The following is a 13680-nucleotide window of genomic DNA, read 5'->3' on the forward strand; positions in this document are numbered from 1 at the left end:
AATATAATAATATTATAATATAGTGTTAATGGAAGATGTGGAGGATAGAGCAAAATGGAGATGGTTGATCTGCTGTGGCGACCCCTAACAGGAGCAGCCGAAAGAAGAAGAAGAAGATATATATGCCGCTGTCTTCAACTTCAAAATTCTTAACTGGTAATGGGTACCTTCGAAACAGGGTGGATGTGTGACAGGCAGCCCATTGGTCAAGACTGATATACATATACACATAAACATAATCGGACCACTCGTGGATGTGAAAGGACAACATTATACTGCATGAGATGTGCATTAAAGCATTTGGGGGTGTATACTTCAGAAGCAGTCTTTCTTGGTTATACATGACCAAAATTCTTGTACCATTATTAATAATGCTGGCTGGCAGGATGGCCTAGACTCCCTAGAGGTAGACAAACTCGCCTCTAAGTTGTCCAGACTGGATTTGAATCTCGGCCAGCTATAAACTGTCATCCCGATGGTTCACAGACAGGGCGATTCAGCAATGTGTGGGCCATCCCTCGGATGAAAGTTAAATATGGTTCTCATTTGCCGCATTAGTCGGGGGACGTTAAAGATCTCAAGAGTGGGCGAGCTATCGCCAGCACCATGGCAAAGTTCCAAATTCCTGCCCTAACTACCAGGAGGCACTACTGCATCATCAGCACAGCCACGCTCCCAGCAATGATGCAAACCAGCAGCCAAAGGCTGCACACGAGATGAATGCATATCAATACCATCGTATGGACAAGGAAAGCCTCCCAATGTTGAAGAAACTACATGGAAAGGAAGGTGAGATGGAAGCAAAAAGTGGTTTCAAGAACCTACAATGTGCCGTATCTATTCAATTTTAGCTGTAAAAAAATAAATAAATAATAATCTACTCCACTTTGAACCCTGGAAATATAAACTCAACCAACAGATTGATCAGTCTTACATCTGAGAATAACAATGAAACAACTGATGGAAAAGTAGCAAGTCATTTTAAATTAGCCAATCAACATACCTCTGTGTGATCCAAGAGTCCTCCAGTTGGGTACGATGTCCAGAGCAGAACATCTGCCAGCCTGCTTGTGCAATCATTGCCCCATTATCAATGCAAAAACTGAAAGCAGGACGGCAGGACATTTCCAGTGAGCATAGTACACATGCTGTGAAAAGCACTCTGCATGCGGCCATAATGTCCTATCCTCTCCCCAATAAAATCTTGCAATGATATGCAGCACAATATACACCAACTCGCAACCAAGAACATTTGCAAAATGACCAATGTGCACCAAGCACTTCACCAAAAGATAAATATGTTTAATCACGTTATTATATAATGTCATGTGCTTGGGGGTTGTGAACACCTACAGGCAGGATGCACTTGTAAAACCACACCCCAAAGAGGTGGTAACCACACTGAGTGGTGGAGGAGGTTGGAGCCTGGATTCTGGGTTTTGTTTCGATAAAACAAGCTAATCAACCAAGTACGAGTAAAACAGGACTCACGTCATGACGTTTGCGATAGAAAACTAAGTTTTAATTTATAATTTACACAAATTACCTTAAACCGAGCTTTAATTTAGCACACAGAAACAATGGTTCACAAAATGCATCAGTTTATAATATCTGATGATGAAACCTGAAAAAGTGTCAACTTCGGTAGAGTGTCCGGAGTCAATAATCTCCACATTGTGAAACGAGGGCAGCGGTCACAGTATACATGTACTTGGAGATGATCCATCTCGCATGGGATAACTGACTTGACCATGTAGTGAGCAGTGCAGGCAGTTTGCAACTAATTGACACTGAACGCAATTGTGAAGTAGAGGACGAAGCAGTACCGGAATAAATTGTAAGATCACTGTGGCACAATGGTGCTGAGCAAAGTTGCTTTGTTTAGTGTGTTTGTGTGTGTGTGTGTGTGTGCAAAGCTTACTGGGTTACACCCACAATGGCAGCCACAGCCAGAGGAATGTTTAAGCTGGCAGCTGCTCTGCTGCACCTCCACCAGAGATGAATGGCCAAACTGAATTGCACAAGCTTTGCACAAACAGCAAGTCAAGCAGCCAAGTTGGTCCTCCCTTTGGCTGGGACTCCAGCAAACACCCATTCTCCGAGGGCCCACAAAGCAACCTCATATCAAACAGAGGATCGCCACAAATGAAAAAGGAAAGCGATCGTTGGAAGGCAATGCGCCAGCGTCTCTCTTGTGCTGTTGGTCATTCAATATATCTCACCATCTTAGCACCACACATTGACCTCTATCTGAATCACTCTCCTACAACCACCTCCATGTCTCTCGTTCAAGCATTTTGACGTCGTAAGTTCCAGGCCCTTTCTCATGCCATCCTCCCTTCACCCACTTCTCTTGATTTTTTTTTCTTCTTCTCATTTTAGACCTCTAACCTGTCACTAAATCCATGCATACTTATTAAAACGATGGTACCAAAATGAGAGGATGATGCTGTACGATTGAAGATTATGGAAGCCTCATAATGTGCACCTTTCATCAGTAGCAAACTGCATCGCACCTCGCTCTTGGCACATCATCTCCATCATCTCCTGGAGCCGCAAGTTACCTGCACACGAATAATATGACCTATATCTGCACAAGTTCTAACGGTTTGGTGCCATGTTGATCTTATAAGTGAAACTGGTGTGAAATGGGACAAAGGATGCACTGGGACATTGTCTTGGCCAATTATATTAAATGCTAATGTGTTGGCATTTATTGAGGTTGTTGTTGTTGCTGTTGTTGTTTCATATGCAGCTTGTGACTGCTGGTTGCATAATTTTTTTTCTGGAAGCATGGTTATACCCGTTACCAGTAAGGGCCCTGTCACACCTTGACGTTTTAGCCAGCGTATGGCAAGGTCTCAAACTGTATGTAAAACGCTGGCGTACGCTGAACTATTGATGTTTTTATTTAAAGTTTTGGGCATATAATAACGTGATGGACGTATGCATAACTTATTAGTAACGTACACAGAACGTTTCAATCACATATAGATAACTTATACCAACGAATGCTGAGCGTGTTGTCGGCGTTCACAACGTATGCCCAATGATAGTCTAACTTATGCATAGCGCGGCAGCGTATCGCCGACAATCACGTGGCGTAGGCTATTAATAGGCTGCGGCTCGACGATTCAAATCATAACCGCACTCGACATCGAAGTGTGAAGCTGCTGTCACACCTTGACGTTTTAGCCAGCGTATGCCGACATATGAAAAATTTGCCGAACCAAGCTGGCACACGTCGAATACGTTATGGGTAAGTTTTGTATACGTTAAGAGCACGCTGGCATATGTCGTAGTTTTCTGGTATACATCGTCATACGTCGAGAAATTTTCAGCACGTTGAAAATTTCTCGACGTACTCGGCGTATGACACACGTTCCGCATACGCTGGCCATAAGTTGTAGGCACGTTACACGATCGTTGACATACAGACACACGTTACTTGTAAGTTACTCATAAGTCGAAACACGTCAAGGTAATGGTTAGCGTCAGTGTTCTAGACTCCCTGTTTTTTTTTTTTCTTCGGTATGACGGTGATGTTGACACTTCGATTTCTAGTGCGGTTCTGATTTAGATCGTTGAGCGGCAGCCTATTAATTATATTATATTATAACTGCACTAGAAATCGAAGTGTTAACATCACCATCATACCGAAGAAAAAATAAATAAATAAATAAAATAAACCAGGGCGTCTGGAACACTGACACTAACCATTACATTGACGAGTTTCGACTTACGAGTAACGTACAAGTAACGTGTGTCAACGATTGCGTAACGTGCCTACAACTTATGGCCAGCATTATGCGGAATGTGTGAGTCATATGTCGAAAAATTTTAAGCATGGAAAATTTGTCTAACACCTCGGCGTACTACGACGTATGCCAGCGTACAAAGACGTATGCCAGCGTACTACGAAAAAAAGCCAGCGTACTATGACGTATGCCAGCATGCTCTTAACGTATACAAACTTACCCATAACGTATTCGACGTGTGCCAGCATTTTAGCCAAATTTTGCATACGTCAGGCATACGCTGGCTAAATCATCAAGGTGACAGGGCCTTAAGCTAGTACTGATTTTGCCGACCTCAGAAGGATAGCAAGGCTGAGTCAACCCGCCTGGTGTTATTTCAATGGCGGAACAGGGGCTCAAACTCAAGACCCTAAATTATTAAGCCAGCCACCATTAAGCCAATGCCAGGTTTGGCATTTCGCTATCATTAGCCAAGATTACCTGCTTGACCAGATGTCCGAAGCACCCCGTGGTCCAGTACACCACAGTTTCCCCTATTATGCATGGGGTGGAGGGTAATCATTTCAAGAAAAGGAAAGGAAATTGAGAGGACAACAAAATAATAATTCTTGGGGTTGGGGGGGGCAAGGAGTGCTGTGTAAGAAAAGGGCAAAGAGGGTTAAGATGAGGTAGAAATAAGGGGAGAGTGTTATTTGATTATGTACAGTGGCTTGAAAGTATTCACCCCCGACCAATAATGCCACATTTAAATGAACTAGTGCGTGGCCGTGCGTGAAAGAAAGAAGAAAAAAAAAACTTTCAAACCACGTGCCAGAAACAACCACACAGGTAGTCCAGCAGTCAACTAGCTTAACCTGGAAGTGGAGTATATACAATGTTTTTGGGTTGATTTGGGTCACTGAGTCCATAAATAATAAGAATCCACTTGATGACACCGTCACCTTTGGGCATTTTTCTAATTTGCATAAAACCAAGTTGGCCGCCAGTGTTCGATTGAATATACTATGATTAAGACATCTCGGCCTCTAGAAGGGATTTTAAAACAATCTAAAATGTTTTAACGGGGCTTTAAGACATTAGGAACCCAATGGAATAACTTTTATTATGATTTGACAACTCCTTCATTTGCATAAATCCAATATGGCCACCGTCAAACCTCTCAGGAGACCGGTTTCATGTCACCACGTTATCTAATTATTATTTTGGGCTCAGTGACCTAAATCAACCAAAAAAAATTGTATATACTCCACTTCCAGGTTAAGCTAGTTGGCTGCTGGATGCGAATAGGACAGTCCGCGACTTTGTTGTGAACTTCAAACAGTACATCCAACATAAACTTACTTCTCGCGATGTCTATCTCGTGTTCGACAGGTACCAGGATTTCAGTACCAAGAGTACGACCAGATGCAATAAAACAACAGAAGCAAGCAGAGTACATCGACTGGCTCTCGATACACCTCTACCCCCACAGAAAGTTGTCCTGACAGTGTCAGAAAATAAATCACAGCTGATGGAAATTATCTGTGAAGAGCTGACCAGAGACACTACCTTCCATCAAGACCACACAATGACCCACAAACTTGTCATCACCAGCAGTAATAACACACCTGTTGAAATAAGTTATGGGGGAGTGGTGATCCACCGGGAAGACATGTCAACATCTCATGAAGAGGCAGACTGAATCATTGTTCAACAAGCAGTTACAGTTGCGACTGAATGCCAAGTAGGCGTGTCAGTGATTGCAGATGACACCGACGTCTTCATCCTTCTGCTTCACCACAACTTTGAGTGACAGTTAACCAGTCACATGATCATGGAATCGCCGATTCATGGTAGAACCGTTATTGACATACAAGCTACTGTTAAAAAACAGCAGAGCATAGTAGATGGACTGTTGTCTATGCATGCCCTATCGGGTTGTGATACATGTGCATGCTATTTCGGTATGGGTAAAGTCACGGTACTGAAAGTACTACGAGAAGGCTACTCCTTGTCACTTTTGGGTGAAATTAATGCATTGTTCCAAGATGTAACAAGACAGGCATCCAAGTTTGTGGCCGCATGCTATGGACACAAGGACTGTAGCAGTATGTCTGAGGCAAGGAAGAAGTCATGGGCCACAAAGGTTGGAAAGGGCACCACAGCCATACCAAAGCTGAAGTCTCTACCTCCCACAACAGAAGCATTTCTGGAAAATGTCAAACGGGCACACCTGCAGGCAGCTGTGTGGAAACACGCTTTGGATCTCAACCCTCCCTCGCTAGATCCAACAGAACATGGATACGTTCGTGACGATAGTTCCAAGACTAAATTGCCTAAATCGATACATGAAGATGTGTCCCTTGCTCCACAAGAGATTCTGAAACTGATTCGCTGCTCTTGTGAAAGTGAAAGACCTTGCAAATCAGGAAGATGTGGATGTGTGAGCGGTAAACTACCGTGCACTGTATTTTGCAGATGTCATGCCGAGGACTGTCATGACGAACTGACTAAATGTGATGTAGCCTCTTGATGCAGATGACGACGATGACAATTAGACATAAAGGTATTAATGTCAACACAGCCAAATGAGAGGAACATCATGTTGATAACTGTGTACAATGTCATGTACTATAAATATCGCAGTAGCTAAAGGAGAAGAAATGTGAACGATTTCTTTATGCGCCATGGCTTGCTCATCATAGACACTACTAGAACATTATGACTTTTCAGTCACTTTATTCTATATAATGGATATCTGAAATTAATTTACTTTATGACCTGGTACTTTATGATTACATGCAGATAATCAGTTTAAATATATTCTAACGTATACGTCAATGACAAACTACTAATATTATATTGAAGGTGTTCAATGATATTGTCACCATTTAGATCAATCAAGCATGTCATTCAAAAGTACAGCAAAATGTTAACAGATTGACAATGGCCATATTGGAATTTGCACTGAAGCTAATATATTTAAATTGCAATATAAGATGTATTATATGGGACCTCTGTTTTTTCAAAACACTAAAACAAATCATTTAAAATGTATCCAAAATTGTATCCAGAATGTGGTGACATAAAACCGGTCTCCCGAGAGGTTTGACGGCTACCATCTTGGATTTATGCAAATGAAGGAGTTGTCAAATCGTAATAAAAGTTATTCCATTGGGTTCCTAATGTCTTAAAGCCCCGTTAAAACATTTTAGATTGTTTTAAAATCCCCTCTAGAAGCCAAGATATCTGAATTATAGTATATTCAATAGAACACTTGGGGCCATCTTGGTTTTATGCAAATTAGAAAAAATGCCCAACGGTGACAGGGTGTCATCAAGCGGATTGTTAATCTTTATGGTCTCAGTGACACAAATCAATCAAAAAAAAAAACATTGTATATACTCTACTTCCAGGTATACCCCTAATATCCCATTTGGCTGCCAGACTAAGGCCGTTCCTTCGCTCTTGCGTGCCAGTACTTGCGTGGCCAGTACGTGCAAAAAAAAAGAAAAAAAAATTTGTGACGTCAATTGTGACGTCATAGCACCGTGTCCTGTCAATGCTTTGGTAAATAAATGGCCATAACTTGGGAACCACTTGTCCGATTAATATCAAACCTTGAAAAGGCACATCCTCAGGGCCCCAGCAATATACATAACTTGAGAACCACTTGTCCAATTAATATCACACCTTGAAAAGGCACATCCACAGGGCCCCAGCAATATACATAACTTGAGAACCACTTGTCCAATTAATATCACACCTTGAAAAGGCACATCCACAGGGCCCCAGCAATATACCTGGCAAGTTTCAATGAGATTGGACCAGTGGTTGTCGAGAAACAGTGGTCACAGACACACACACACACACACACACACACACACACACACACACACACACACACACACACACACACACACACACACACACACACACACACACACACACACACACACTGCTGGAATTATAGATAGATGATGTAGAAACATTTTTCCAAATGAACTTTTCTATTCATAACTGAAGAGATCAAACTAAACACTGTTGTTGTTGAAAAAGGTTACATGTCAGGAATACCTGTAAAAAAACGTACAAATCAAAATTCACTGGTTGTAAAACTATTCAGCCCCTTTGGTCAGTACCTGGTAGAAGCACATTTTGCAGCCATGACTGCTACGAGTCTTTATGGGTAGGTCTCTACCATCTTCGTACAGTGAGATGGTAAAATCTTTGTCCTTTCTTCACGTGAAAATTGATCTTGTTCTGCCAAGTTTGATGGAGATCGTCGATGGACTACAATCTTCAAGTTTCGCCATGAATGTTCAATTGGGTTCAAGTCAGGACTTTGACTGGGCCTCTCAAGAACATTTATTTTCTTCTTATTCAGCCACTCTAGTGTAGCTTCAGCTTTGTGCTTCGGATCATTGTCCTGCTGAAATGTGAATCTCATACCCAGGTTCAGATTTATGGCTGAATCAAGCAGGTTATCATCAAGGATTCTCATGTACTTTTCACCATCCATTATCCCTTCCACCCTGACAAGCTTGCCAGTCCCTGCTGTTGAAAAGCAGCCGCTTTAACATGATGCCACCACCACCATGTTTGACAGTATGGATGATGTGCAGTGCTCGTGTTTCACCAGACGTAACGCTTTGAATTTAGACCAAAAACTTCAACGTTTGTCTCATCTGATTACAAAACCTTTCTCCACGTTCCTGCAGTATGAATAAGATGCTTTTTTTCACAAACTCCATTTGAGCTTTTGGATGCATCTTTTTCAGTAATTGCTTATTTCTTGCCACCTGTCCATAAAGGCTAGCTTTGTGAAGGGAACAGGATATTGTTGATTGATGAACACTGATCCCCATCTCAGACACAGAGCCTTGATGGTCTTTCAAAGTCATTGTTGGATGTACAGTGACATCCCAAACCAGTTTCCTGCTTACTTGGCTAAGAAGTTTGGATGGGCAACCTCATCTGGGCCAAGTCTGGGTGGTCTTATACGTCTTCCACTTCTTCATGATGTTTTTCATCGTTCTCAAATGGATAATGAGTGATGTTGAAATCTTCTTATAACCCTCTCCTGAATATGCTGCTTCTCTACCACTTCATGTCTGACTTCTTTGGAAAGCTGCTTAGTCTTCATGTTTGCCTTGTTGGTTGACCAAGTAAGTTGCACCTTCAAACTCCTTTGAGAAGTGTAGAGCTTAATTGTTAAGTTAAACCACTGATTACATGCAGGTGAAACCTATTACACTTATCTTGGAACCTTTCAAACAAACAATTTGCTCCTGCAGTGATTTTGGGTTAATTAGGCCAAGGGTTTGAATACTTATGTAACTGAGAATCATCTAATGTTCTCTGTTAATTTAACTTATTCACGTTTTCTCTGCATCTTTTTATCTTTATCACTGTGGAGTAGTTTGTGAAGACTGTGTATTAAGTTTGATTTGAAAGAATCATGAAATAAGCTCAGATGGCATCAAAATATGAATACTTTGGAGGGGTGTGAATACTTTTGCCACTGAAAGTGGAGGAGGGAAAGAGGGGGATCATATTTATGTGAACAATGACACATTTGCCGACATCACGTGTAAAAGATGAAGGGGCAATGTGAGACTCACAGGCAACTCCTCCAACAATCATGACCTCTTGAGAAGAACAGTGGGCCATTGCTCTTTCTGTCACTTCAACAAGCATTGCAAACACAGTCTCCTGCATGCCAGTGACCGCACATTGTTACTTTATAAAAAGGAAACACTGAACTACGTCATTTTAGGAAAAATTCCAACTTTGTTAGCTTGTAGAACTCAACAAATGCCATGATCATGCGGAAGCTCGGTCATCACAGGTGCAAGTCAGTGTTTGATTCACAGACCTGCAGAGAGAAGCACAAGTCCTCTGCAGTGCACTCTCCCGCAGCAAGCATGGTGGGTGTAGCGTCCTGCAAGTTTAAAAAACAACAACAAAAGGCCCATCATTTTGTAGAACCAGGAGGTACAGGAAATGGAAAATGAACGACCATCTCACGAATTATGAAGGTTCTAAAATGAGATCACCTCGATATACGAAAGAATTCCTGAGAACGAGACGTCCATACCCTTTACCGTGTAAGGTAGTTCGAGCAGCTTCTTACCCCTAAAAAAAAGAGGTGTATAGAAAAACGTTGCAGGTGTAAATGGAAATAATTAAAAACTGAAACAGGAAATCATCAACTATCAATAACATTCAATAATTGTAATGTTTGAGGTCAATTCGGACAAGGCACGAGAGGCTTCAGTTTTCACCCGGAGTTTTGTTTATACTTCCGAGTTCGTATGTGCAGCATATTATTTAAAATGACACCTGCATTACTTTTCAGGATATTGTCCAGTTTTGGATCACACTTGTCCCTTTGGAGTGGAGGATTCCGTTCCCCCATTTTTAGGATGTGTAACATGGGAGATCATTCTTCAGACACATTCATTCAAAACTTCTTGCCCTCAAGTTCCTCTTAAATATGGACATTTTGGAGAGCCAATCACCATACTGAGCAGACAGATAAAGGTCTAAAATAGCAAGGGGCTTGATTTATTTATTTGCTATTCCATTCACTTTGTTGTTGCTATTGCTGTTGTTGTTGATTAGCCCGAGTCAGTTCTACTCAAATTGACCAGCTGAATGGAGTCAGCCGACCGATCTCCCAAGAGCGACCCAGAGATTCCTCACGTCTAAAAATGTTGTGCTCTTGCGTCCGTGGAGCCAGGACCACGCAGTCTTCCATCGTGGATTTGATTGTGTGTGGGGCGGTCTGGCAGAGGTTGTAGGTGTCGTCAGTCGTGTTGTCGAGTCAATGTTTGTACTGTAAAAGCTGTGGGTGGTGTCCACAGCAGAGACGTGAAAAATGAACACAATCAGACCAGGGAAGTAATTTCTCTGCATAGTCCATGGGTGGGGCTTTTGCATCCAGGATACTGTTTGGGCCTAGGTTGTTGATTGCATTTATGGTGATGTACATATGGATGTTTTTTTTTTTAAGTTGTTGATCATTGGGGGAATTTTTGAAGGATGTTGTTGTGGTGTCTTAGTGGTGTCGTGTTAATGTCTAGGGGTCTGTGAGTGGTTGGACATGTAGAGGCACGGGTGATTAGGATTAGCACTTGCAGCTGCATGGAACTGCGCACCTCTCATGTCGAAGTGGGCTTTGATTTTTTTTTACGTTTTTGCCTGTGTGTCAGTGCTCAATCGGTGTAGTTAACGTGCAATCTGCGATTATGTGAAGGGCTTTGTTTTGTATTGTCTATATGGTGTTGAGATGTGTGTTTGATTGGCTGGAGGCCCAATATGAACAGGCATAAAGACTGATCTAATGCACAGTTTGTATATTTGTGATGTTGCTTCATTGTGGTGTCCGAAGTGATGTCTGTGAGTGTGAGTGCCCCAAGTGTGTTCAGCCTGGGTGTGCACGTTTTTTTTAATGTTTGTGATGTGATCTGAGAATGACATAGGTCAGGTCAGGTATGGGAGCATGCGTCGGAGCAACTCGTCGCTGCGTCCACTTTCCGCCAGTACTCCAAGCTTCTCTGTCTTGCCATCCCCCAGGCAGATGCCTGGCCCATCCCCATCTCCTTGAGATGCCGATCAACGTGCTGCAACCATGAAGCATGTGGTCGGCCCATTGGCCTCCTCCACTCACGAGGCTCCCTCGCTGAGAGAATCTGGTGAGCAGGATCAGCGTCAGGAAAACGAGCTACATGTCCGTACAACCACAGCTGATGCTCATGGACTATGCAGGTGACGAGTCACATGGCAAATTTTGTTTTTGTTTGCATCGAGTTTTATAGCTGTGTTTATGGTAATGATGATAGGTAGGTGATCTGACGAGAGTTGTATTATTCTCCAGTCTGACATGACAGTCCTCTAATCATGGTGAGTATTTGGTTGGTACAGTGAGGAATGTACCTGGTTGTATGTAAATGTATCTGATGTTCATGTGTTCTTTGAAGTTTGACTGTGTTGTGTTGCCTGGTGGTAGAAGTGCTTTGGTGTCTTGCGTGATATCTGTGTATCTAATTGACTTATGCATGTATGTATGTATGTGATGAGGCCTCCACTTCTGGCACCTGTCTGTGCGTATCGATGAATCATTGATAATGGTCGGTGTAATTTGGCTTCTTCTACGGTGTCTTTGTAAATGTTTGTGAGAATGAAGTGTTTAAGTTGCATGGCCTTGCTGATGAGGCCATCTGTGTTGTATTGGAGGATATTAAGGTTATGTGAGCATTTTTGGGGTTGAGGTGGTTGGTGGTGTGCAGGTGGTGTACGGGGTGGAAGTGATGAGGGTGGTAGTACAGTAATACCCCAATTTACATCTCTCCTTTTCACATCGTTTCACAAATATGTCGTCACAATGTAAATACCACGACCCGATTTGCGTCGCCTCAACTCGTACTTACGTCGTTTTATAAACCATACGTTCTATTCTCTTGCATTTTCAAAACTTAAAAAAACTGATAAAGCATACATCGCTAAATAACCAAATCGGGAGATTGCAAAATTGCCGAAAGAACTACTGTACCTTGCTTCGAACATAAATAAATGTACTGTGCCGTAGATTGGCTAAGAGGTATTGTTGTAAGAGTGTTACCTTTGTTAACAGCTGTGAACCCTTTAGAATTTCCTGTATGTCTGCACAGATTTGACCTAAAAGGTGATCAGATCTTCATCGAAATCCTAATAACAGAAATAGAGAAGCTGATTAACCAAATAGCACACAAAAAAAAAATCTACTTTTTCATTTATTTCTTTGTCGGAAAAAGTGTACGTGAACCTCTCGGTTAATGAGCTCAATTAACGGGGTAATTACAGTCAGGTGTTTCAATTAATGGGATGACAATCAGGAGTGAGTTTTGATGGCCCTGCCCCATATGAAAAACATAAACTTTGTCACAATCAGAGACTGGTCTTCACCACACAGGTTTGTGGAAGCGTGTCATGCCCCAATCAAAAGAGATTTCTAAGGACCTCACTAAAAGAGGTGTCGATACTCATTGGTCTGGAAAGGGTTTTAAAAAACCATTTCTAATGATGTTTGGCTCCACCAATCCACTGTGAGGCATAAAACACTGGGGAAAATTTTTTTTCCTCTCTGTTGCATGAGATTTTTCAACTTATTCTATGTATTTTTTCAACGCTGATTTCAAATCTGAAATCGGTTTTCCTCCACATGCTCTAATTTTCATGCCATTTGAAACTTGCAATTTTCGCAAAAAAGGACACCCATTGCTATTTGTACTAGGGATAACTTGAGAACAAGGGGTGCGATTTCGGACTTTAGTGGAAATATACGATGCCTAAACTGCTAAATAACTATAGACCGTATTCGTTTTGCTGCTAATGATTTATTTGACGTAAATTTTCTTCATCTTTATTGATATTTATTTATCTTTATTGATACAAGTAGTAGATTAATGGGGTTTCTGGTGCAGTCATTCAAATGAATGGAGGAAAAGGGGGAACTCTCTGATTTAAGGTTAAAAAGCCCGAAACAGGAGTCTGATTTTCTCCCCATTTACCCCATGCAAATGAATGGAGGAAAAACTCTTATTTAACCCCTAAACCCCTAAATAGGAGACTGGGGTAATACAAATGAATTGAAAAAAAAAACGTCTCAAGGCTCAAAAGCTCGAAGCAGGAGTTTAATCTCTGCCCCCTTTCCCTCCTCCACCCTCCAACACCCCCAATGTTAAATTGGGACTAACTTAAGGGACTGACTTAAATTGGGATTACAATTAAGATCTCTGTCCCATTGAGACACTGATTAAAACAACATTTCTTTTATATTATCATTCCATTCAAAGAGTGAGCCAATGAATTTTTTTTTTTTTTTGTATACATTGGTCGAGGCTCGTATGAGAGCTCACACACAACTCACAGCAAGGAGGCATGAGACAAGAGGGGCGGG

General features: G+C 41.8%; 1 protein-coding gene across 5 annotated transcripts in view; it reads right to left on the reverse strand.

Moving 5' to 3' along the window:
- OSGEP (O-sialoglycoprotein endopeptidase) overlaps nucleotides 1–13680 on the reverse strand; it is a 62115-nt gene that overhangs the window by 4646 nt on the left and 43789 nt on the right. For 4 of the 5 annotated variants that reach the window (XM_085847382.1, XM_085847381.1, XM_085847380.1 and 1 more), the window contains exons 6-10: nucleotides 9797–9875; nucleotides 9616–9681; nucleotides 9362–9452; nucleotides 2489–2564; nucleotides 1004–1102 (exon numbers count right to left, since the gene is read on the reverse strand). In XM_085847382.1, coding sequence (XP_085703508.1) covers nucleotides 1004–1102; nucleotides 2489–2564; nucleotides 9362–9452; nucleotides 9616–9681; nucleotides 9797–9875 — 411 coding nt within the window. The remainder of the gene's footprint in view (nucleotides 1–1003; nucleotides 1103–2488; nucleotides 2565–9361; nucleotides 9453–9615; nucleotides 9682–9796; nucleotides 9876–13680) is intronic. The other variant, XR_015049570.1, reaches the window with a different exon arrangement.

This window comes from Eptatretus burgeri, chromosome 11, assembly GCF_056783735.1.
Source record: "Eptatretus burgeri isolate ZD-2024b chromosome 11, Ebu_testis_v1, whole genome shotgun sequence".
Taxonomy (NCBI): Eukaryota; Metazoa; Chordata; class Myxini; order Myxiniformes; family Myxinidae; genus Eptatretus; species Eptatretus burgeri.